Here is a 26,612-nt window from a genome sequence, read left to right as displayed (position 1 = left end):
TCTAGTCTATAGTCTAGTCTATAGTCTAGTCTATAGTCTAGTCTATAGTCTAGTCTATAGTCTAGTCTATAGTCTAGTCTATAGTCTAGTCTATAGTCTAGTCTATAGTCTAGTCTATAGTCTAGTCTATAGTCTAGTCTATAGTCTAGTCTATCGTCTAGTCTATAGTCTAGTCTATAGTCTAGTCTAGTCTAGTCTAGTTATCGATATGTCTGTATATAGTCTAGTCTTAGGTCTATAGTCTAGTCTAGTCTATAGTCTAGTCTATAGTTAGTCTATAGTCTAGTCTATAGTCTAGTCTATAGTCTAGTCTATAGTCTAGTCATAGTTAGTCTATAGTCTAGTCTATGGTCAGTTAAGTCTAGTCTACCTTTTCTCCATACTAAAACTTCTTTGTTAAAATTCTTTTATAGTTCTTAAATCACTTAATTAGATTTATTTATTACAAAATCTAATTTATATTTTAAAGTCCCTAGAGCGTATGAATGTTATTAATTTCAAAGTTAATTTATTTACTTTTCTCTTAATATTGTTTTCGCAACAATTTAATAATGTTTTCTTCTTTACACAAAGCTAAAAACTCACAACTGTTTAATTACTATTTATTAATTAAGATTAATTTACTTAATAAATAGAGAACAAAAATCATTTGTATATAAATGTATTAAGTTTAAAATATTTGTTTAAGTGTTTGATGGCATAAAATTTATTATTTATTTAAGTAATTTGTTAAAACAACATTAATTTGTGTTCTTTTTTCGTTCTTTTCTCTATTTGCAGCCTGAATTTCTAATGGGAAGTTGCGGAATAATTGGACTTAATATAAACATTAAAAATGTTACACTACGAAAACAAATGGCATGCGTTTCTGCAACAGCTATAAAATAAGAAAATTAAAAACACGAAACAAAATATTCGGTTATTTTAATCTAATTAATAAAGCAAATATTTAGATAATGAAAAGCTAAAACAAAAAAATACAAAATTAACTAAAACATTTAAACAAAGTACATTAAGAGAGAAAATAGTGTAGTTGTTTATAAAAACTTCGCACCTCATTACGAACAAAAAAAAAAAAAAAGAAATTAAGAATCATAAACAATTTGTTTTAATTTAATTTTTCTTTTTCAAATTTCTAGATTTATAAGTAAAAAAGCTAAAAAAAAGAAAGAATTTTGTGATTAAGAAACTTTTTCTTTTTTTTTATTGAAAAATTTCTATATTTGAAATAAATCGTTTAAAATATAAAAAACATTCAAAATTACGTCGTATCACCCACCCACACCCAAAGTCAAACAAAACCCGGCCAACATGGACAACAGTTCAGGGCCGGGATTTGATGATGAACCACCGCCAGAACCACGGGATGGCTGGCTACTGGTGCGCATACATGTGCCCGAATTAAATGTCTACAAATGTCTGCAATTTCCCTCCGATAAATTGGTCTGGGATGTTAAACAACAAGTATTAGCCTCATTACCAAAGGTGAGTGAATATAAATGAAATGAAATTAAATTATTTAATTAAAACAGTAGTGTATAGATTTAGTGTGTAATTATCTAGAGAATTATATGATTTATAATTTATGATTGCATTTTGTTTATATATATTTTTTTATTTTAAAATTGAAGTCATTTTTTTTTTTATACATTTCATATTTAAACTTTGACTAGAAACGGATTTTTATATTTTATTACCCACTGTATGTAACATTTATCGTTTTCCATTAGAGAAAGTCATTTAAACCATTAAATAAATAGCGTTTATTGTTTTTTTTTAGTTTCTAGTTTTAATTTCCTGTAAAATTTTTATAAAATTCCACATCATTGAATGCCCAGTGTATATAGAGTGATGTCATTTTAATGATTATTAGTTTTTTAAGTTCTAGCATTTGTAAAAATTATTTTGTTTTTATCAATATTTAAATATTTGTTACAAAAAAAAAACTATAAATTAAAAAATATTGTGAAATACCAACCAAAATTGCTAAAAACTAGAAAGGTCTAAAAAGATTATTAGACTATGACTAGACTATGACTAGACTATGACTAGACTATGACTAGACTATGACTAGACTATGACTAGACTATGACTAGACTATGACTAGACTATGACTAGACTATGACTATGACTAGACTATGACTAGACTATGACTAGACTATGACTAGACTATGACTAGACTATGACTAGACTATGACTAGACTATGACTAGACTATGACTAGGACTATTGACTAGCTGACTATGACTAGACTATTGACTAGACTATGACTAGACTATGACTAGACTAGGACTAGACTATGACAGACTATGACTAGACTATGACTAGACTATGACTAGACTATGACTAGACTATGACTAGACTATGACTAGACTATGACTAGACTATGACTAGACTATGACTAGACTATGACTAGACTATGACTAGACTATGGACTAGGATACTATGACCTAGGACTATACTTAGACTAGACTAGACTAGGGGACTAGACTATGACTAGACTATGACTAGACTATGACTAGACTAAGGACTAGACTACTAGACTACGAACTATAACTAGACTATACTAGACTATGACTGACTATGATTAGACTGTGGACTACACTATGACTACTCTATGACTACACTATAACTACACTATAACTACACTAAAGCTACATTATAGCTACACTATGACTACACCATGACTAGACTATAACTACACTAAAACTACACTATGACTGCACTATGACTACACTATGACTAGACTATAACTACACTATGACTACATTATAACTACACTTTGACTTCTCTATAACTACACTATGTCCTAACTATGACTTAGCAATGTCTTATAATCAATTTCTAAACCAACCATCATTGTCCTTTGCTCAATTGTTTATATTCAATCTATCACAGAAATGCCTATGACAGCTTAAATTAATCTTTTACAATAACAAACGCATAAATTAATTTCGTTTGAGTAGTCACTCAAACACTTAGTAAAATTATACACCTTTCAGATATACAATGCTTTACAATTATCAATTTAGTTATATGCGTATAAAATATATAATCTTATCAATCATTCACTCAATAAATTAATAAAGATAATACGCACCGCGGGGGTATTAACTACATTACATAAATATTTTAGAATTTTAGATATTTATGGGAGAGTTTATTAGAATTTAAGAAATTTTAAATATTTATTATTTTGTTTTTAAAATAGTTCATTTAGTATTAATGCATATAGTCTTGTGAAACTGTAAAATAAATAAAACAAAGTAAAGGTAAACATACCCTAGTCTATATATAGTTCTAGGTCTATAGTTTAGCCTCTAGTTTAGTCTATAGCCTAGATTATAGACTAGACTATAGTCTAGTCTTTAGTCTAGTCTATAGTCTAGTCTTTAGTCTAGTCTATAGTCTAGTCTATAGTCTAGTCTATAGTCTAGTCTATAGTATAGTCTATAGTCTAGTCTATAGTCTAGTCTATAGTCTACTCTATAGTCTAGTCTATAGTCTAGTCTATAGTCTAGTCTATAGTCTAGTCTATAGTCTAGTCTATAGTCTAGTCTATAGTCTAGTCTATAGTCTAGTCTATAGGTCAAGTCTATAGTCTAGTCTAGTCTAGTCTATAGTCTAGTCTATAGTCTAGTCTATAGTCTAGTCTATAGTCTAGTTTATAGTCTAGTCTATAGTCTAGTCTATAGTCTAGACTATAGTCTAGTCTATAGGTTAGTCTATAGTCTAGTCTATAGTCTAGTCCATAGTCTAGTCTATAGTCTAATCTATAGTCTAGTCTATAGTCCAATCTATAGTCTAGTCTATAGTATAGTCTATAGTATAGTCTATAGTCTAGTCTATAGTATAGTCTATAGTATAGTCTATAGTCTAGTCTATAGTCTAGTCTATAGTCTAGTCTATAGTCTAGTCTATAGTCTAGTCTATAGTCTAGTCTATAGTCTAGTCTATAGTCTAGTCTATAGTCTAGTCCATAGTCTAGTCTATAGTCTAGTCTATAGTCTAGTCTATAGTCTAGTCTATAGTCTAGTCTATAGTCTAGTCTATAGTCTAGTCTATAGTCTAGTCTATAGTCTAGTCCATAGTCTAGTCTATAGTCTAGTCTATGTCTAGTCTATAGTGTAGTCTATAGTCTAGTCTAGTCTAGTCTAGTCTAGTCTATAGTCTAGTCTATAGTGTAGTCTATAGTCTAGTCTATAGTGTAGTCTATAGTCTATAGTCTAACCTATAGTCTAGTCCATAGTCTAGTCTATAGTCTATTCTATAGTCTAGTCTATAGTCTAGTATATAGTCTAGTCTATTGTCTAGTCTATACTCTAGTCTATAGTGTATTCTATAGTCTAGCCTATAGTCTAGTCTATAGTCTAGTCTATAGTCTAGTATATAGTCTAGTCTATTGTCTAGTCTATACTCTAGTCTATAGTGTAACCTATAGTCTAGTCTATAGTCTAGTCAATAGTCTAGTCTATAGTCTAGTCTATAGTCTAGTCTATAGTCTAGTCTATAGTCTAGTCTATAGTCTAGTCTATAGTCTAGTCTATAGTCTAGTCTATAGTCTAGTCTATAGTCTAGTCTATAGTCTAGTCTATAGTCTAGTCTATAGTCTAGTCTAGTAGTCTAGTATATAGTCTAGTCTATTGTCTAGTCTATAGTCTAGTCTAGTCTATAGTATAGTCTATACTTAGTATAGTCTATAGTCTGGTCTTTAGTCTAGTCCATAGTCTAGTCCATAGTCTAGTCCATAGTCTAGTCTACAGTCTTGTCTATAGTTTAGTCTATAGTATAGTCTATGGTCTAGTCTATAGTCTAGTCTATAGTCTAGTCTATAGTCTAGTCTATAGTCTAGTCTATAGTCTAGTCTATAGTCTAGTCTATAGTCTAGTCTATAGTCTAGTCTATAGTCTAGTCTATAGTCTAGTCTATAGTCTAGTCTATAGTCTAGTCTATAGTCTAGTCTATAGTCTAGTCTATAGTCTAGTCTATAGTCTAGTCTATAGTCTAGTCTATAGTCTAGTCTATAGTCTTGTCTATAGTCTAGTCTATAGTCTAGTCTATAGTGTAGTTTACAGTCAAGTCTGTAGTCTAATTTATAGTCTGATCCATAGTCCAAGTCATAGTCAAGTCATAGTCAAGTCATAGTCAAGTCATAGTCAAGTCATAGTTAAGTCATAGTTAAGTCATTTTTAAGTCATAGTTAAGTCATAGTCAAGTCACAGTCAAGCTTACTTTATCTTTTTTTCAAAATCTCTTTGATTTCGAATTTTTGCTCTAGTTTACATTTCATTAAATGTTCAATTTGTTGTTTTGTGAACCTTAAATCATTGATCTTTTGCCGACAATATTTAATACCATTTTTTTTCTTCATAATCAAGTTTTTGTTGCTGATTTGTTATTTAAGTTTTTTTTCTGATTTACTTCACATTCTCAAGTGGTTCCATTGGTGCGCTGTTTACATTTTCGTTAAATTCTTTTTTAATTTACTTTTTTGCTCTTAATGTCTCAGTATTGTTTTTTCACTCAAATTAATGTTGTTTGTGGGTGGTATGATTTGATTTTGTACAAATTGTTGTAATTTTGAAATAGTTTTTGAAAATCGTGTTGGCGTTTAACGCTATACCGGTTCTTAGAGACAAGCGAGTTTTTTTTTCATTGGGTATGAAAAATAAATTCTATTTGCGGATTTTTTTTCTTCTTAAATTAAATTCTTTAACAAATTGTCCGAAAACGGTGGCAAAACCAAAAACAAACAAAAAAAAAATGTTGCAAAAATATTCCAACTAATTTAAAAAACATTTGTTTTATTATTTGCAGTAGTCAGTGGTGTGTAATTTTAATTTAATTGTTTAAACGTGTTTTTTTCTTCCTCAACACAGAAAATTGGCGTTCGAATGAACACCAATGGAGATGAAAAAAAAGAATAAAAAATTAATAGTTTTAAATTGTTAAAAATCATGTTTAACACAATGTTGCCACAATAATGTAAACGTGAACATTAGCGCCCGCCTTTTAATAAAATAAAATTGATTTTTTTCAATCAATTTTTTTAAACAATTTTAGAAATATTCACACAAAAAATCTTTATTAAACTAAATAAGTTATCAGTTAGTAACCCAAGAGATTCGTCTTTGCAACAATAACTACGATAACAATATAACTGATAACAAACCCGATGATAAGCGCCTTAGCTAAAAATACAAATAATTAAAAAACCAATTTATTTTTGAATACAGTAATATTTTACAATATCAAGGTTATCTAGACCCCATAATTCTCTTCAGTATTAAAAATCTGGCCCAATACATTATAAATCTCCTCTATGCTTGATCACTCTCTTTCATAATTTAAATTTTAATGGCAGCAAGCTAACTTATAACTAGTATCAGTAGTTTTAGATTTCAATCGAACAATCAATCAATCATTTAGACGTTCAATTGTCATTCACATACCTCATTTGATCTATTTTAATATTCAATATTGTTGTTTGTACTCTGACTACTTTATTGTCCGTCAGTCTGCTGGCTGGAAGGCTGTCTAGTGCTTTTGTGTCAAGCTAGCGCGAATGTGGTGTGGGTTGCTTTTAAGTAACTTATATTTAACTTCCGTTGGGTTGGTAGTTTATTGGCTGCTGCATGAGTGGTCTTAGGGAATTATTAGGAGTCTTCACACTAGACTATATACGAGACCATAGACTAGACCTAAAGACTAACTGTAGACCTGACTATAGACAAGGACTATACACTAGACTATAGACTAGACTATAAACTACACTACAGACTAGACTATAGTCTAGACTATAGACAAGACTATAGATTAGACTATAGACTAGACTATAGATTAGACTATAGACTAGACTATAGATTAGACTATAGACATAGACTATAGATTAGACTATAGACTAGACTATAGACTAGACTATAGATTAGACCTATAGACTATACTATAGACTAGACTATAGACTAGACTATAGACTAGACTATAGACTAGACTATAGGCTAAGACTATAGACTAGACTATAGACTAGACTATAGACTAGACGATAGACTAGACTATAGACTAGACTTAGACTAGGACTAGGCCTAGACTTATAGACTAGACTATAGACTAGACTATAGACTAGACTATAGACTAGACTATAGACTAGACTATAGACTAGACTATAGACTAGACTATAGACTAGACTATAGACTAGACTATAGACTAGACTATAGACTAGACTATAGACTAGACTATAGACTAGACTATAGACTAGACTATAGACTAGACTATAGACTAGGCTATAGACTAGACTATAGACTAGACTATAGACTAGACTATAGACTAGACTATAGACTAGACTATAGACTAGACTATAGACTAGACTATAGACTAGACTATAGACTAGACTATAGACTAGACTATAGACTAGACTATAGACTAGACTATAGACTAGACTATAGACTAGACTAGACTAGACTATAGACTAGACTATAGACTAGACTATAGACTACACTATAGACTAGACTATAGACTACACTATAGACTAGACTATAGACTAGACTATAGACTAGACTATAGACTAGACTATAGACTAGACTATAGACTAGACTAGACTATAGACTAGACTAGACTATAGACTAGACTATAGACTAGACTATAGACTAGACTATAGACTAGACTATAGACTAGACTATAGACTAGACTATAGACTAGACTATAGACTAACTATAGACTAGACTATAGACTAGACTATAGACTAGACTAGACTAGACTATAGACTACTATAGACTAGACTATAGACTAGATTATAGACTAGACTATAGACTAGACTATAGACTAGACTATAGACTAGACTATAGACTAGACTATAGACTATATAGACAGACTATAGACTAGACTATAGACTAGACTATAGACTAGACTATAGACTAGACTATAGACTAGACTATACTATAGACTAGACTATAGACTAGACTATGACAGACTATAGACTAGACTATAGACTAGACTATAGACTAGACTATAGACTAGACTATAGACTAGACTATAGACTAGACTATAGACTAGACTATAGACTAGACTATAGACTAGACTATAGACTAGACTATAGACTAGACTATAGACTAGACTATAGACTAGACTATAGACTAGACTATAGACTAGACTATAGACTAGACTATAGACTAGACTATAGACTAGACTATAGACTAGACTATAGACTAGTCTATAGACTAGACTATAGACTAGACTATAGACTAGACTATAGACTAGACTATAGACTAGACTATAGACTAGACTGTAGACTAGACTATAGACTAGACTATAAACTAGACTATAGACTAGACTATAGACTAGACTATAGACTAGATTATAGACTAGACTATAGACTAGACTATAGACTAGACTATAGACTAGATTATAGACTAGGCTATAGGCTAGACTATAGACTAGACTATAGACTAGACTATAGACTAGACTATAGACTAGAATATAGACTGACTATAGACTACACTATAGACTACACTATAGACTAGACTATAGACTAGACTATAGACTACACTATAGACTAGACTATAGACTAGACTATAGACTACACTATAGACTACACTATAGACTACGCTATAGACTAGACTATAGACTAGACTATAGACTAGACTATAGACTAGACTATACACTAGACTATAGACTAGACTATAGGCTAGACTATAGACTAGACTATAGACTAGTCTATAGACTAGACTATAGGCTAGACTATAGACTAGACTATAGACTAGACTATAGACTAGTCTATAGACTAGACTATAGACTAGACTATAGACTAGACTATAGACTAGACTATAGACTAGACTATAGACTAGACTATAGACTAGACTATAGACTAGACTACAGACTAGACTATAGACTACACTATAGACTAGACTATAGATTACACTATAGACTAGACTATAGACTAGACTATAGACTACACTATAGACTAGACTATAGACTAGACTATAGACTAGACTATAGACTAGACTATAGACTAGACTATAGACTAGACTTTAGACTATATAGACTAGACTATAGACTAGACTATAGACTAGACTATAGACTAGACTATAGACTACACTATAGACTAGACTATAGACTAGACTATAGACTAGACTATAGACTAGACTATAGACTAGACTATAGACTAGACTATAGACTAGACTATAGACTAGACTATAGACTAGACTATAGACTAGACTATAGACTCTAAGACTAGACTATAGACTAGACTATAGACTAGACTATAGACTAGACTATAGACTAGACTATAGACTAGACTATAGACTAGACTAAGACTAGACTATAGACTAGACTATAGACTAGACTATAGACTAGACTATAGACTAGACTATAGACTAGACTATAGACTAGACTATAGACTAGACTATAGACTAGACTAGACTATAGACTATAGACTACACTAAAGACTAGACTATAGACTGGACTATAGACTAGACTATAGACTAGACTATAGACTACACTATAGACTAGACTATAGACTAGACTATAGACTAGACTATAGACTAGACTATAGACTAGACTATAGACTAGACTATAGACTAGACTATAGACTAGACTAGACTATAGACTATAGACTACACTAAAGACTAGACTATAGACTGGACTATAGACTAGACTATAGACTAGACTATAGACTACACTATAGACTAGACTATAGACTAGACTATAGACTAGACTATAGACTAGACTATAGACTAGACTATAGACTAGACTATAGACTAGACTATAGACTAGACTATGGACTAGACTATAGACTAGACTATAGACTAGACTATAGACTAGACTATAGACTAGACTATAGACTAGACTATAGACTAGACTATGGACTAGACTATAGACTAGACTATAGACTAGACTATAGACTAGACTATAGACTAGACTATAGACTAGACTATAGACTAGTCTATAGACTAGACTATAGACTAGACTATAGACTAGACTATAGACTAGACTATAGACTAGACTATAGACTAGACTATAGACTAGACTATAGACTAGACTATAGACTAGACTATAGACTAGACTATAGACTAGACTATAGACTAGACTATAGACTACTATAGACTAGACTATAGACTAGACTATAGACTAGACTATAGACTAGACTATAGAAACTATAGACTAGACTATAGACTAGACTATAGACTAGACTATAGACTAGACTATAGACTAGACTATAGACTAGACTATAGACTACTATAGACTAGACTATAGACTAGACTATAGACTAGACTATAGATTAGACTATAGACTAGACTGTAGACTAGACTATAGACTAGACTATAGACTAGACTATAGACTAGACTATAGACTAGACTATAGACTAGACTATAGACTAGACTATAGACTAGACTATAGACTAGACTATAGACTAGACTATAGACTGACTAGACTAGACTATAGACTAGACTATAGACTAGACTATAGACTAGACTATAGACTAGACTATAGACTAGACTATAGACTAGACTATAGACTAGACTATAGACTAGACTATAGACTAGACTATAGACTAGACTATAGACTAGACTAGACTATAGACTATAGACTACACTAAAGACTAGACTATAGACTGGACTATAGACTAGACTATAGACTAGACTATAGACTAGACTATAGACTAGACTATAGACTAGACTATAGACTAGACTATAGACTACACTATAGACTAGACTATAGACTAGACTATAGACTAGACTATAGACTAGATTATAGACTAGACTATAGACTAGACTATGGACTAGAATATAGACTAGACTATAGACTAGACTATAGACTAGACTATAGACTAGGCTATAGACTAGACTATAGACTAGACTATGGACTAGACTATAGACTAGACTATAGACTAGACTATAGACTAGACTATAGACTAGACTATAGACTAGACTATAGACTAGACTATAGACTAGACTACTGACTAGACTATAGACTAGACTATAGACTAGACTATAGACTAGACTATAGACTAGACTAAACTAAGACTTGAATTATTCGATATTTGTTTTTTTTTTGTACGAAAAATTTTAAGTGAATGCCCCTACTATTTCGTGTCACTTATGATAACTTAACGAAATTCTCTTTTCTGTCTATCTTTCCTCAACTCTACCTTTGTGAAAACGTGTGTTAAACAATTAACCAAACAGAAATGCTAATTTTAAAGTGTGGGGTTAATCAAAAACTTGTTAGTTTGTTTTTTGCATTTCCAATGTAAAGATTATAATTCAAATTTTTACATTTTTTCTACATGTAATTAAATTCCAATTAAATATTATTGGTTGAACTGCATTAAGTAGCAGTTGATAGTTTCAGAAAAAAACTTACGATTTATCAGAATTACAAAATAAATTTTACAAACAATCCATTAAGAAACTTTAGAAAACCGGTAAAAACAGGTAACATTTCGTTAGACAAAAAGTGATAGATAATGGCTTAATTTAAATATGTTTTTTTGGGGGGGGAAGCAAAGCAGGCTATAAAGATATTGTGATTAATTACAAAATTATCTATGAGTATGGAAAATTGTCTAAATCAAGTTTATGTTTAATTAATCTAGAAATTAAGTGTGAAGTTTAAATTTGTTTTCCAAGTCAAGTTTGCGTTATAATTGCTTGCATATTCAAGATAATATCTGAATATTTTCTTCTATATTTTTTGTATGTTATAATTAAATTTTGCTTTCATTCTAAGACATTTATTTTATATCTTTCTTTTCATATCTTGTATTTATTCATTATACGGTTAATTTATATATTTGTATCTTTTCAAGTGCATTTGTATCTTTTCTTTAAACAAGAGATTAATTTTCCTATAAATCTTTATGTTTTTTCTTTATTTCTGTTATCCAGCAGCATTACAAGAGTTTATTTCTTTTTAATATAAATTTCTATATGATTAGCAACAAATCACGTTTTCAATTACAGTTTAATTAAATACTAAAAATAACAGTAAATAGAAATTTAATTGAATAAAAAAAGTAAAAGAAATGTTTGTTATAGATAAATCTATAAGAAAAAGAAAGTAAATGTTCTGTAAAAGAAGGCTGGGGTGAAGAAAATGTTTATTATTATTTCTAAATTATTAAAAAGATTTAAATGCATTATTGTGAATCTTGGGAATTTTTTATAAAATTTTTATACATTTGCAATTTTGTAAAGAAGATGGAAAAAATATTGTCTTTCTGATTTAGCTCATCTTGAACTAGAACAGACTTGAAAAAAAAACTAGAAGAGAACTAGAACAGAACTAGTACCGAACTAGAACAGAACTAGAACAGAACTTAGAACAGAAACTAGAACAGAACTAGAACAGAACTAGAATAGAACTAGAATAGAACTAGAACAGAACTAGAACAGAACTAGAACGGAACTAGAACAGAACTAGAACATAACTAGAACATAACTAGAACAGAACTAGAACCTAACTAGAACAGAATTAGAACAGAACTAGAAACAGAACTATAACAGAACTAGAACAGAACAGAACTGAACTAGAAACTAGAACAGAACAGAACAGAACAGAACTAGAACAGAACTAGAACAGACAGACTAAGAACAGAACTAGAACAGAACTAGAACAGAACTAGAACAGAACTAGAACAGAACTAGAACAGAACAGAACAGAACAGAACAGAACTAGAACAGAACAGAACAGAACAGAACAGAACAGAACAGAACTAGAACATAACTAGAACAGAACTAGAACAGAACTAGAACAGAACTAGAACAGAACTAGAACAGAACTAGAACAGAACTAGAACAGAACTAGAACAGAACTAGAACAGAACTAGAACAGAACTAGAACAGAACTAGAACAGAACTAGAACAGAACTAGAACAGAACTAGAACAGAACTAGAACAGAACTAGAACAGAACTAGAACAGAACTAGAACAGAACTAGAACAGAACTAGAACAGAACTAGAACAGAACTAGAACAGAACTAGAACAGAACTAGAACAGAACTAGAACAGAACTAGAACAGAACTAGAACAGAACTAGAACAGAACTAACAGAACTAGAACAGAACTAGAACAGACTAGAACAGAACTAGAACAGAACTAGAACGAACTAGAACAGAAACTAGAACAGAACTAGAACAAGAACTAGAACAGAACTAGAACAGAACTACAAACAGAACTAGAACAGAACTAGAACAGAACTAGAACGAACAGAACTAGAAACAGAACTAGAACAGAACTTAGAACAGAGAACTAGAACAGAACTAGAACAGAACTAGAACAGAAGTAGAATAGAACTAGATCAGAACTAGAACAGAACTAGAACACGAACTAGAACAGAACTAGAACAGAACTAGAACAGACTAGAACAGAACTAGAACAGAAAACTAGAACAGAACAGAACTAGAACAGAACAGAACAGAACAGAACAGAACAGAACAGAACAGAACTAGAACAGAACTAGAACAGAAACTAGAACAGAACTAGAACAGAACTAGAACAGAACTAGAACAGAACTAGGAACGACTAACCAGAACTAGAACAGAACTAGAACAGAACTAGAAAGAACTAGACAGAACTAGAACTAATGCTCTTTTATTATAAAGTTCTTCTCTTCGTTGATGTAGGTCTTGGGAAAAATATTCATGTACAATAGTCGAATAACAAATAATAACATTTAATACAAACTAATTTATTCTGTCATTCATACGACCCGACATAAATATCTCTAGGAATTTCTAGGAATTGTGTGCTCAACAATTACTTTCATATAAAATTATTTATGTATCTTTCTATGGCACTTTTATCTATCAATACTTTTCTCAGACATTTTCTAAACTCTTCAGCAATGACTGATTGAACTAGAGCTGCCGTTGTTACTAATAGAGATTTATTAACAATTATTCTAGACAGTCTTTTTTTCTAATTATTATTATTTGATTTTTTTTTGTTCTTTACTCCACATTCCACTGCCGTGTGTGTGTGTTTCTTAATTAAAGTTTCTTTGTACTTCTAACAGAAAGTGTTGCTGTTAATTAAATTTCTTGAGAGGAGAGTAGGGGGAGGTGAGTGAATATAAAAAGGCTAGCGGTAGTAAAAAACTACTAAATATGTGTGTTAATAAAGTTTATTGCTCCGATATCATGTTGATTTAATCGTACGATTGATTGAATTATTATTAGAAAATATAAACAAAAAGATAAAGTTCATATAGCGAACACAACTTTATCAATATGTAAACATACATAAATGAAGAAAGTTTTTTTTTTGTAGAAACTACAATTCTGTTCCAGTTCTAGTTCTATTGTTGTTCAGTTCTAGTTCAGTTCGCGTTCAGTTCTAGTTCTGTTCTAATTCTGTTCTAGTTCTGTTCTAGTTCTGTTCTAGTTCTGTTCTAGTTCTGTTCTAGTTCTGTTCTAGTTCTGTTCTAGTTCTGTTCTAGTTCTGTTCTAGTTCTAGTTCTGTTCTAGTTCTGTTCTAGTTCTGTTCTAGTTCTGTTCTAGTTCTGTTCTAGTTCTGTTCTAGTTCTGTTCTAGTTCTGTTCTAGTTCTGTTCTAGTTCTGTTCTAGTTCTGTTCTAGTTCTGTTCTAGTTCTGTTCTAGTTCTGTTCTTTCTGTTCTAGTTCTGTTCTAGTTCTGTTCTAGTTCTGTTCTAGTTCTGTTCTAGTTCTGTTCTAGTTCTGTTCTAGTTCTGTTCTAGTTCTGTTCTAGTTCTGTTCTAGTTCTGTTCTAGTTCTGTTCTAGTTCTGTTCTAGTTCTGTTCTAGTTCTGTTCTAGTTCTGTTCTAGTTCTGTTCTAGTTCTGTTCTAGTTCTGTTCTAGTTCTGTTCTAGTTCTGTTCTAGTTCTGTTCTAGTTCTGTTCTAGTCTGTTCTAGTTCTGTTCTAGTTCTGTTCTAGTTCTGTTCTAGTTCTGTTCTAGTTCTGTTCTAGTTCTGTTCTAGTTCTGTTTTAGTTCTGTTCTAGTTCTGTTCTAGTTCTGTTCTAGTTCTGTTCTAGTTCTGTTCTAGTTCTGTTCTAGTTCTGTTCTAGTTCTGTTCTAGTTCTGTTCTAGTTCTGTTCTAGTTCTGTTCTAGTTCTGTTCTAGTTCTGTTCTAGTTCTGTTCTAGTTTCTGTTCTAGTTCTGTTCTAGTTCTGTTCTAGTTCTGTTCTAGTTCTGTTCTAGTTCTGTTCTAGTTCTGTTCTAGTTCTGTTCTAGTTCTGTTCTAGTTCTGTTCTAGTTCTGTTCTAGTTCTGTTCTAGTTCTGTTCTAGTTCTGTTCTAGTTCTGTTCTAGTTCTGTTCTAGTTCTGTTCTAGTTCTGTTCTAGTTCTGTTCTAGTTCTGTTCTAGTTCTGTTCTAGTTCTGTTCTAGTTCTGTTCTAGTTCTGTTCTAGTTCTGTTCTAGTTCTGTTCTTTTCTCTTTCTTTCTAGTTCTGTTCTAGTTCTGTTCTAGTTCTGTTCTAGTTCTGTTCTAGTTCTGTTCTAGTTCTGTTCTAGTTCTGTTCTAGTTCTGTTCTAGTTTGTTCTAGTTCTGTTCTAGTTCTGTTCTAGTTCTGTTCTAGTTCTGTTCTAGTTCTGTTCTAGTTCTGTTCTAGTTCTGTTCTAGTTCTGTTCTAGTTCTGTTCTAGTTCTGTTCTAGTTCTGTTCTAGTTCTGTTCTAGTTCTGTTTAGTTCTGTTCTAGTTCTGTTCTAGTTCTGTTCTAGTTCTGTTCTAGTTCTGTTCTAGTTTGTTCTAGTTCTGTTCTAGTTCTGTTCTAGTTCTGTTCTAGTTCTAGTTCTGTTCTAGTTCTTTTCTAGTTCTGTTCTAGTTCTGTTCTAGTTCTGTTCTAGTTCTGTTCTAGTTCTGTTCTAGTTCTGTTCTAGTTCTGTTCTAGTTCTGTTCTAGTTCTGTTCTAGTTCTGTTCTAGTTCTGTTCTAGTTCTGTTCTAGTTCTGTTCTAGTTCTGTTCTAGTTCTGTTGTAGTTCTGTTCTAGTTCTGTTCTAGTTCTGTTCTAGTTCTGTTCTAGTTCTGTCCTAGTTCTGTTCTAGTTCTGTTCTAGATCTGTTCTAGTGTTGTCCTATTGCTGTCCTAGTTCTGTTCTAGTTCTGTTCTAGTTCTGTTCCTAGTTATGTTCTAGTTCTGTCTAGTTCTTTCTAGTTCTGTTCTAGTTCTGTTCTAGTTCTGTTCTAGTTCTGATCTAGTTCTGTTCTAGTTCTGTTCTAGTTCTGTTCTAGTTCTGTTCTAGTTCTGTTCTAGTTCTGTTCTAGTTCTGTTCTAGTTCTGTTCTAGTTCTGTTCTAGTTCTGTTTTTAGTTCTGTTCTAGTTCTGTTCTAGTTCTGTTCTAGTTCTGTTCTAGTTCTGTTCTAGTTGTGTTCTAGTTCTGTTCTAGTTCTGTTCTAGTGCTGTCCTAGTGCTGTCCTAGTTCTGTTCTAGTTCTGTTCTAGTTCTGTTCTAGTTCTGTTCTAGTTCTGATCTAGTTCTGTTCTAGTACTGTTCTAGTTCTGTTCTAGTTCTGTTCTAGTTCTGCTCTAGTTCTGCTCTAGTTCTTTTCTAGTTATTTTCTAGTTCTGTTCTAGTTATGATCTAGTTCTGTTCTAGTCTTGTTCTAGTTCACTTTTAGTTCTATTCTACATTTCTACTTCAGTTCTATTTCATCCTAGCTAGAAACTAGGCTATTAGCCCTATTTTGACCACCATTCAAGTGGTGCTTTGAATGAGTTTTTTAAATTTTCCTTTCGCCAACTTTCTTAGTACATCCTGCCAATTTTTGTTACTTATATATTTAACATATATATTATTTCTCTATTGTTCTTATTGTTCGTTTTCTTTGACATCCATTTATTATCACTGCTACAAGTAGTTTTCTTTAGATTTCCAGATTAGTCTCATTTGTTTTCACTTTTAATTTCTTGTAGGTCAAAACTTTTCAAATCATTGAAAACAATAAATTGCTGACTTAAATAGCAGATTGTTTGTAGTTTCTGTTTGTTTCACCCAACTGTCCCGCTGTCTATTGCACTTCTTGCAAGTACATTAAATTGTTGTTGTTGTCAGCAATGAGCCACGACACTCGATACTACCCAATAAGTAAGAGGAAGAAATAGTTGAAAGAAAACAATTGAAACAAAACACTTTCAATTTAAGACAATTTTCATGCTTAACGTCTGTACTTGGACATTGGATGTCAAACTTTAAAGTAGAGAAAACATATTGTGATTAAAATGTGTCGTCTTGTCTTGGGTTTTACTCAATTAAGTGGCATTAAGTAGTTGATTTAGTGTCTAAGGTGTCAAGATGTTACGGGTTAATTTTTCAAAATATCGACTAGATTTGGTAACAGATTTTTGATTTGAATGTTGTTTTAAACTGTTCAACTTTTATATAGAATAGAAATTTGATTGGGGGAGATTTTTTTTTATTATCTTTTATATAAATTTCTTATTTGCTTTAATTGGTTCTTGTGGGATCTTGCTCTGTTTTTAAACATTTCTATGGCCTTAAAGAAAAATCAATAAAAATCTTTAAGAAATCTTTGCATTCACCCAAAAATTTATTGTATTTGTAACCTTATTTTGCCTTCAAATTATCAGGCAATTTTCTTTTGTACTTTTACCCAAAGTACAAAACTTTCAAATTTATAACTAAATTAAGGCACGTGGCCAAAAAAACACATTATGTTTTTCGGATGTTTTTTTCCACCCATTTTTAAACCTGTAAAAACTTTAGATACACGTTGTCAAAGTCACCAATTTAATGAACCCTGAAAATAAAAATCATGTTGGAAGAAAAACCCAAAAAGAAGTTTAACTATTAAAAATGCAACAACACAATTTCCTGCATAGAAACATGGAAAAAACGTATGGAAAATTTACAGTTCTTTTTTTTTTTTTGCTACAAAAATCGTGACTACAAAAACAACTTGCAACAGCAAAAAAGAAACAGATAATCGCCCTCAATAAACAATGGAGTTTTAGGTTTTTGTTTGCAAAACAACAACAAAACATCCGCCAAAATAAACCGCAACTTTGCCAAAAATACAGTTTTTCCAACAACAATCAAATAAAGTTCAAGAATAAATGAACAGCTCCCCAATAACAAAAGAAGTTTTAAATTTCAGTTAAAAAATTCATTTGGAAAACTTTAACTTTTAAACCCAAATGAAAATTTACTTTCGTCTTATAAACTCTTAAAGAAAAACTACAAAAACAACCTTCAAAGGAAAAACAAATGGCGCCCCACTGCTGCACCAAACAAATGAAATGTTTAAAACCAGTTGAAAAAACCGCTAAAAACCCATTACGACTGACTGATTTGTTTGTCAATTGAAAATTGCTAAAAAAAATAACCAACAACAAAGTTAAAACGAATTTGTTAAACAAATTGTGCCTTTTCAAATTGAAATTATATGAAAAATGTCAAAAATACATCAAGTTGAATGTCAATGTAAGTGACAGTTTAAACAAAAATTACTACAACAAAATACCAACAAATTCAGTAGTTGTTTAAATATTGTAGATTTAGGTTAATTGTATTGATAGAATTTGTTTTAATTGGAAACTAATTTAATGTATAAAATGGGTTACAAATAGAGGAAAAAACCCAAAGAGACTAGACAACTAAAACTATAGACTTAACCATAGCATATACTATAGGCTAGATTGTAGACTGGACTATAGACTAGACTATAGACTAGACTATAGACTAGACTATAGACTAGACTATAGACTAGACTATAGACTAGACTATAGACTAGACTATATAGACTAGACTATAGACTAGACTATAGACTAGACTATAGACTAGACTATAGACTAGACTATAGACTAGACTATAGACTAGACTATAGACTAGACTATAGACTAGACTATAGACTAGACTATAGACTAGACTATAGACTAGACTATAGACTAGACTATAGACTAGACTATAGACTAGACTATAGACTAGACTATAGACTAGACTATAGACTAGACTATAGACTAGACTATAGACTAGACTATAAACTAGACTATAGACTAGACTATAGACTAGACTATAGACTAGACTATAGACTAGACTATAGACTAGACTATAGACTAGACTATAAACTAGACTATAGACTAGACTATAGACTAGACTATAGACTAGACTATAGACTAGACTATAGACTAGACTATAGACTAGACTATAGACTAGACTATAGACTAGACTATAGACTAGACTATAGACTAGACTATAGACTAGACTATAGACTAGACTATAGACTAGACTATAGACTAGACTATAGACTAGACTATAGACTAGACTATAGACTAGACTATAGACTAGACTATAGACTAGACTATAGACTAGACAATAGACTAGACTATAGACTAGACTATAGACTAGACTATAGACTAGACTATAGAATAGACTATAGACTAGACTATAGACTAGACTATAGACTAGACTATAGACTAGACTATAGACTAAACTATAGACTAGACTATAGACTAGACTATAGACTAGACTATAGACTAGACTATAGACTAGACTATAGACTAGACTATAGACTAGACTATAGACTAGACTATAGACTAGACTATAGACTAGACTATAGACTAGACTAGACTATAGACTAGACTAGACTAGACTATAGACTAGTCTATAGACTAGACTATAGACTAGACTAGACTATAGACTAGTCTATAGACTAGACTATAGACTAGACTATAGACTAGACTATAGACTAGACTATAGACTAGACTATAGACTAGACTATAGACTAGACTAGACTATAGACTAGACTATAGACTAGACTATAGACTAGACTATAGACTAGACTATAGACTAGACTAGACTATAGACTATAGACTATAGACTAGACTAGACTATAGACTATAGACTATAGACTATAGACTATAGACTATAGACTATAGACTATAGACTATAGACTATAGACTATAGACTATAGACTAGACTAGACTAGACTAGACTATAGACTAGACTATAGACTAGACTATAGACTAGACTATAGACTAGACTATAGACTAGACTATAGACTAGACTATAGACTAGACTATAGACTAGACTATAGACTAGACTATAGACTAGACTATAGACTAGACTATAGACTAGACTATAGACTAGACTATAGACTAGACTATAGACTAGACTATAGACTAGACTATAGACTAGACTATAGACTAGACTATAGACTAGACTATAGACTAGACTATAGACTAGACTATAGACTAGACTATAGACTAGACTATAGACTAGACTATAGACTAGACTATAGACTAGATATAGACTAGACTATAGACTAGACTATAGACTAGACTATAGACTAGACTATAGACTAGACTATAGACTAGACTATAGACTAGACTATAGACTAGACTATAGACTAGACTATAGACTAGACTATAGACTAGACTATAGACTAGACTATAGACTAGACTATAGACTAGATAGACTAGACTATAGACTAGACTATAGACTAGACTATAGACTACACTATAGACTAGACTATAGACTAGACTATAGACTAGACTATAGACTAGACTATAGACTAGACTATAGACTAGACTATAGACTAGACTATAGACTAGACTATAGACTAGACTATAGACTAGACTATAGACTAGACTATAGACTAGACTATAGACTAGACTATAGACTAGACTATAGACTAGACTATAGACTATACTATAGACTAGACTATAGACTAGACTATAGACTAGACTATAGACTAGACTATAGACTAGACTATAGACTAGACTATAGACTAGACTATAGACTAGACTAGACTATAGACTAGACTATAGACTAGACTATAGACTAGACTATAGACTAGACTATAGACTAGACTATAGACTAGACTATAGACTAGACTATAGACTAGACTATAGACTAGACTATAGACTAGACTATAGACTAGACTATAGACTAGACTATAGACTAGACTATAGACTAGACTATAGACTAGACTATAGACTAGACTATAGACTAGACTATAGACTAGACTATAGACTAGACTATAGACTAGACTATAGACTAGACTATAGACTAGACTATAGACTAGACTATAGACTAGACTATAGACTAGACTATAGACTAGACTATAGACTAGACTATAGACTAGACTATAGACTAGACTATAGACTAGACTATAGACTAGACTATAGACTAGACTATAGACTAGACTATAGACTAGACTATAGACTAGACTATAGACTAGACTATAGACTAGACTATAGACTAGACTATAGACTAGACTAGACTATAGACTAGACTATAGACTAGACTATAGACTAGACTATAGACTAGACTATAGACTAGACTATAGACTAGACTATAGACTAGACTATAGACTAGACTATAGACTAGACTATAGACTAGACTATAGACTAGACTATAGACTAGACTATAGACTAGACTATAGACTAGACTATAGACTAGACTATAGACTGGACTATAGGCTAGACTATAGACTGGACTATAGACTAGACAATAGACTAGACTATAGACTAGACTATAGACTAGACTATAGACTAGACTATAGACTAGACTATAGACTAGACTATAGACTAGACTATAGACTAGACTATAGACTAGACTATAGACTAGACTATAGACTAGACTATAGACTAGACTATAGACTAGACTATAGACTAGACTATAGACTAGACTATAGACTAGACTATAGACTAGACTATAGACTAGACTATAGACTAGACTATAGACTAGACTATAGACTAGACTATAGACTAGACTATAGACTAGACTATAGACTAGACTATAGACTAGACTATAGACTAGACTATAGACTAGACTATAGACTAGACTATAGACTAGACTATAGACTAGACTATAGACTAGACTATAGACTAGACTATAGACTAGACTATAGACTAGACTATAGACTAGACTATAGACTAGACTATAGACTAGACTATAGACTAGACTATAGACTAGACTATAGACCAGACTATACACTAGATTATAGACTAGACTATAGACTAGACTATAGACTCGACTATAGACTCGACTATAGACCAGATTATAGACTAGATTATAGACTAAACTATAGACTAGACTATAGACTAGATTATAGACTAGACTATAGACTAGACTATAGACTAGACTATAGACTAGACTATAGACTAGACTATAGACTAGACTATAGACTAGACTATAGACTAGACTATAGACTAGACTATAGACTAGACTATAGACTAGACTATAGACTAGACTATAGACTAGACTATAGACTAGACTATAGACTAGACTATAGACTAGACTATAGACTAGACTATGGACTAGACTATAGACTAGACTATAGACTAGACTATAGACTAGACTATGGACTAGACTATAGACTAGACTATAGACTAGACTATAGACTAGACTATAGACTAGACTATAGGCTAGACTATAGACTAGACTATAGACTAGACTATAGACTAGACTATAGACTAGACTATAGACTAGACTATAGACTAGACTATAGACTAGACTATAGACTAGACTATAGACTAGACTATAGACTAGACTATAGACTAGACTATAGACTGGACTATAGACTAGACTATAGACTAGACTATAGACTGGACTATAGACTAGACTATAGACTAGACTATAGACTAGACTATAGACTAGACTATAGACTAGACTATAGACTAGACTATAGACTAGACTATAGACTAGACTATAGACTAGACTATAGACTAGACTATAGACTAGACTATAGACTAGACTATAGACTAGACTATAGACTAGACTATAGACTAGACTATAGACTAGACTATAGACTAGACTATAGACTAGACTATAGACTAGACTATAGACTAGACTATAGACTAGACTATAGACTAGACTATAGACTAGACTATAGACTAGACTATAGACTAGACTATAGACTAGACTATAGACTAAACTATAGACTAGACTATAGACTAAACTATAGACTAAAGTATAGACTAGACTATAGACTAGACTATAGACAAGACTATAAACTAGACTATAGACTCGGCTGTAGACTAGATTACAGAGTAGACTATAGACAAGACAACTACTACACTATGACTATTACCAGTTTCTTTCCTGCTTTTTTTAGCTTTTGACTTATTTGTAAGCATAAGGACTTAAATAGTTAAACAAATTTCTTATTACTTTTAATTAAAATGTGGTTTCTGTTTTTTTTTTTCTCAATTAAAAGTTTTCCCACAATACTATTTTTATATGTTTTACTAACATTTTATAATAACACAAAAAAACAAGTTAGTTTTAATTCTCATATCCAACAACCCTGATTTGTGTTGTTACATATTTTAGTTTTTTTTTTTCTTGAATGAAATAAAACAACTAAAATTGAAACTAGTTTTGCGGTTTTTAACTGTGAGCACAAAGTCTGAACAAAACTGAACAAAAAAAAACACAAAACTACAAGATTAATACAATTGCAATTTATTTCTATTACTCAAAAACTCCTCCGCACGAGGTCACAAGCCCCCCGCCTTTGTTAAGAGTTGTTAGAAAAAAAACAACAAAAAATCTTAATAAATATACAAATGTGTATTTTGTTCTTAAACCACAATATTAAGTATTTAGTAAAATTTATTTACTATAAAGTAGATTAATTTAATCACGAATGTCATAAAGAAATCCCCAACAAAGTAATGAAAAGTTCTATGTAGTTTGTGTATCTGTAAATCTTAAAAAAGATTTTATTAAGAAAATTTAAAGTGGTGGTTGGCTTTTCCTTTTGTTTGTTGGTAGTAGTGGCAATTTCCGGTTAATTAATTGCTTAACTGCAACATTGTAAATATTACTAACCAAATTTGTTTAAAAATTGTGCGGTTGAGTTTAATTGGTTATTATTGTGTGTAATTTTTAATGCAAATAAGATTATAAAACTTCTTGAATACATTTAAAGAAAATTTGGCGAAAGTGTGACAGTGACTATGACTAGACTATGACTAGACTACAGACTAGCCTATAGACTAGACTACAGACTAGACTACAGACTAGAGTACAGACTAGAGTTACAGACTAGAGTACAGACTAGACTACAGACTTGCCTACAGACTAGACTACAGACTTAGACTACAGACTAGACTACAGAATAGACTACAGACTAGACTACAGACTAGACTACAGACTAGACTACAGACTAGACTACAGGACTAGACTACAGACTAGACTACAGACTAGACTACAGACTAGACTACAGACTAGACTACAGACTAGACTTACAGACTAGACTACAGACTAGACTTACAGACTAGACTAACTAGACTACAGATAGACTGCAGGACTAGACTACAGATAGACTACAGACTAGACTGACAGACTAGACTACAGACTGATACAGATAGACTACAGACTAGACTACAGACTAGACTACAGACTAGACTACAGACTAGACTACAGACTAGACTACAGACTAGACTACAGACTAGACTACAGACTAGACTACAGACTAGACTACAGACTAGACTACAGACTAGACTACAGACTAGGACTACAGACTAGACTACAGATAGACTACAGACTAGTACTACAGACTAGACTACAGACTAGACTACAGACTAGACTACAGACTAGACTACAGACTAGACTACAGACTAGACTACAGACTAGACTACAGACTAGACTACAGACTAGACTACAGACTAGACTACAGACTAGACTACAGACTAGACTACAGACTAGACTACAGACTAGACTACAGACTAGACTACAGACTAGATTACATACTAGACTACAGACTAGTCTACAGACTAGACTACAGACTAGACTACAGACTAGTCTACAGACTAGACTACATATACAGACTAGACTACAGACTAGACTACAGACTAGACTACAGACTACAGACTAGACTACAGACTAGACTACAGACTAGACTACAGACTAGACTACAGACTAGACTACAGACTAGACTACAGACTAGACTACAGACTAGACTACAGACTAGACTACAGACTAGACTACAGACTACAGACTAGACTACAGACTAGACTACAGACTAGAGTACAGACTAGAGTACAGACTAGACTACAGACTAGACTACAGACTTGACTAGACTACAGACTAGACTACAGACTTGACTAGACTACAGACTAGACTACAGACTAGACTACAGACTAGACTACCAGACTAGACTACAGACTAGACTACAGACTAGACTACAGACTAGAGTACAGACTAGAGTACAGACTAGACTACAGACTAGACTACAGACTAGACTACAGACTAGACTACAGACTAGATTACAGACTAGACTACAGACTAGTCTACAGACTAGACTACAGACTAGACTACAGACTAGTCTACAGACTAGACTACAGACTAGACTACAGACTAGACTACAGACTAGACTACGACTAGACTACAGACAAGACTACAGACTAGACTACAGACTAGACTATAAAATAACTAAAGACTAGACTACTGACTAGACTATAAACTAAACTATAGACGAAGTATAGCCTAGACTATAGACTAGACTTGTCTATAGTCTAGTCTATAGTATAGTCTAAAGTCTAGGTCTATAGTCTAGTCTATAGTCCAGTCTAGAGTCTAGGCTAGAGTCTAGTTTATAGTCTAGTCTATCGTCTAGTCAATAGTCTAGTCTATCGTCTAGTCAATAGCCCAGTCTATAGTCTAGTCTATAGTCTAGTCTATAATCTATTCTTTAGTCTGGTTATAGTCTAGTCTATAGTCTAGTCTCTAGTCTGGTCTACAGTATAGTCTAGTCTATAGTCTAGTCTATAGTCTAGTTCTCTAGTCTAGTCTTATCGTTAGTCTAGTCTAGTCTATAGTCTTAGTCTATAGTCTAGTCTATAGTTCTAGTCTCTAGGTCTAGTCTATAGTCTAGTCTATATCTAGTCTATAGGTCTAGTCTATTAGTCTAGTCTATAGTCTAGGTCTATAGTCTAGTCTATAGTCTCGTCTATAGTCTAGTCTTAAGTCTAGTCTATAGTCTAGTCTCTAGTCTAGTCTATAGTCTAGTCTATAGTCTGTCTATAGTCTAGTCTCTAGTCTAGTCTATAGTCTAGTCTATAGTCTAGGTCTATAGTCTAGTCTATAGTCTAGTCTATAGGTCTCGTCTATTAGTCTAGGTAGTCTATAGTCTAGTCTATAGGTCTAGTCTATAGTCTAGTCTATAGTCTAGTTTCTTATAGTCTAGTCTATAGTCTAGTCTATAGTCTAGTCTATAGTCTAGTCTATAGTCTAGTCTATAGTCTAGTCTATAGTCTAGTCTATAGTCTAGTCTATAGTCTAGTCTATAGTCTAGTCTATAGTCTAGTCTATAGTCTAGTCTATAGTCTAGTCTATAGTCTAGTCTATAGTCTAGTCTATAGTCTAGTCTATAGTCTAGTCTATAGTCTAGTCTATAGTCTAGTCTATAGTCTAGTCTATAGTCTAGTCTATAGTCTAGTCTATAGTCTAGTCTATAGTCTAGTCTATAGTCTAGTCTATCAGTCTAGTCTATAGTCTAGTCTATAGTCTAGTCTATAGTCTAGTCTATAGTCTAGTCTATAGTCTAGTCTATAGTCTAGTCTATAGTCTAGTCTATAGTCTAGTCTATAGTCTAGTCTATAGTCTAGTCTATAGTCTAGTCTAGTCTAGTCTATAGTCTAGTCTATAGTCTAGTCTATAGTCTAGTCTATAGTCTAGTCTATAGTCTAGTCTATA

The 26,612-nt window shown here is 32.2% G+C and overlaps 1 protein-coding gene across 2 annotated transcripts in view; it reads left to right on the top strand.

Annotated features, from left to right (window-relative positions):
- The first annotated feature begins 851 nt into the window (after nt 1–851).
- Nucleotides 852–26,612, top strand: part of LOC119607949 (protein shank) — a 124,611-nt gene continuing 98,850 nt past the window's right edge. For both annotated transcript variants that reach the window (XM_037962117.1, XM_037962116.1), the window contains exon 1: nt 852–1,485. In XM_037962117.1, the coding sequence (XP_037818045.1) occupies nt 1,312–1,485 (174 nt within the window). In that variant the 5' untranslated portion in view covers nt 852–1,311. The remainder of the gene's footprint in view (nt 1,486–26,612) is intronic.

This window comes from Lucilia sericata, unplaced genomic scaffold (assembly GCF_015586225.1).
Source record: "Lucilia sericata isolate MDLA Ls3-8-SP2 unplaced genomic scaffold, ASM1558622v1 Contig000767F_arrow, whole genome shotgun sequence".
Classification (NCBI taxonomy): domain Eukaryota; kingdom Metazoa; phylum Arthropoda; class Insecta; order Diptera; family Calliphoridae; genus Lucilia; species Lucilia sericata.
The sequence above is the reverse complement of the archived record's forward strand: the minus strand, read 5'-3'. Positions and strand labels throughout refer to the sequence as shown.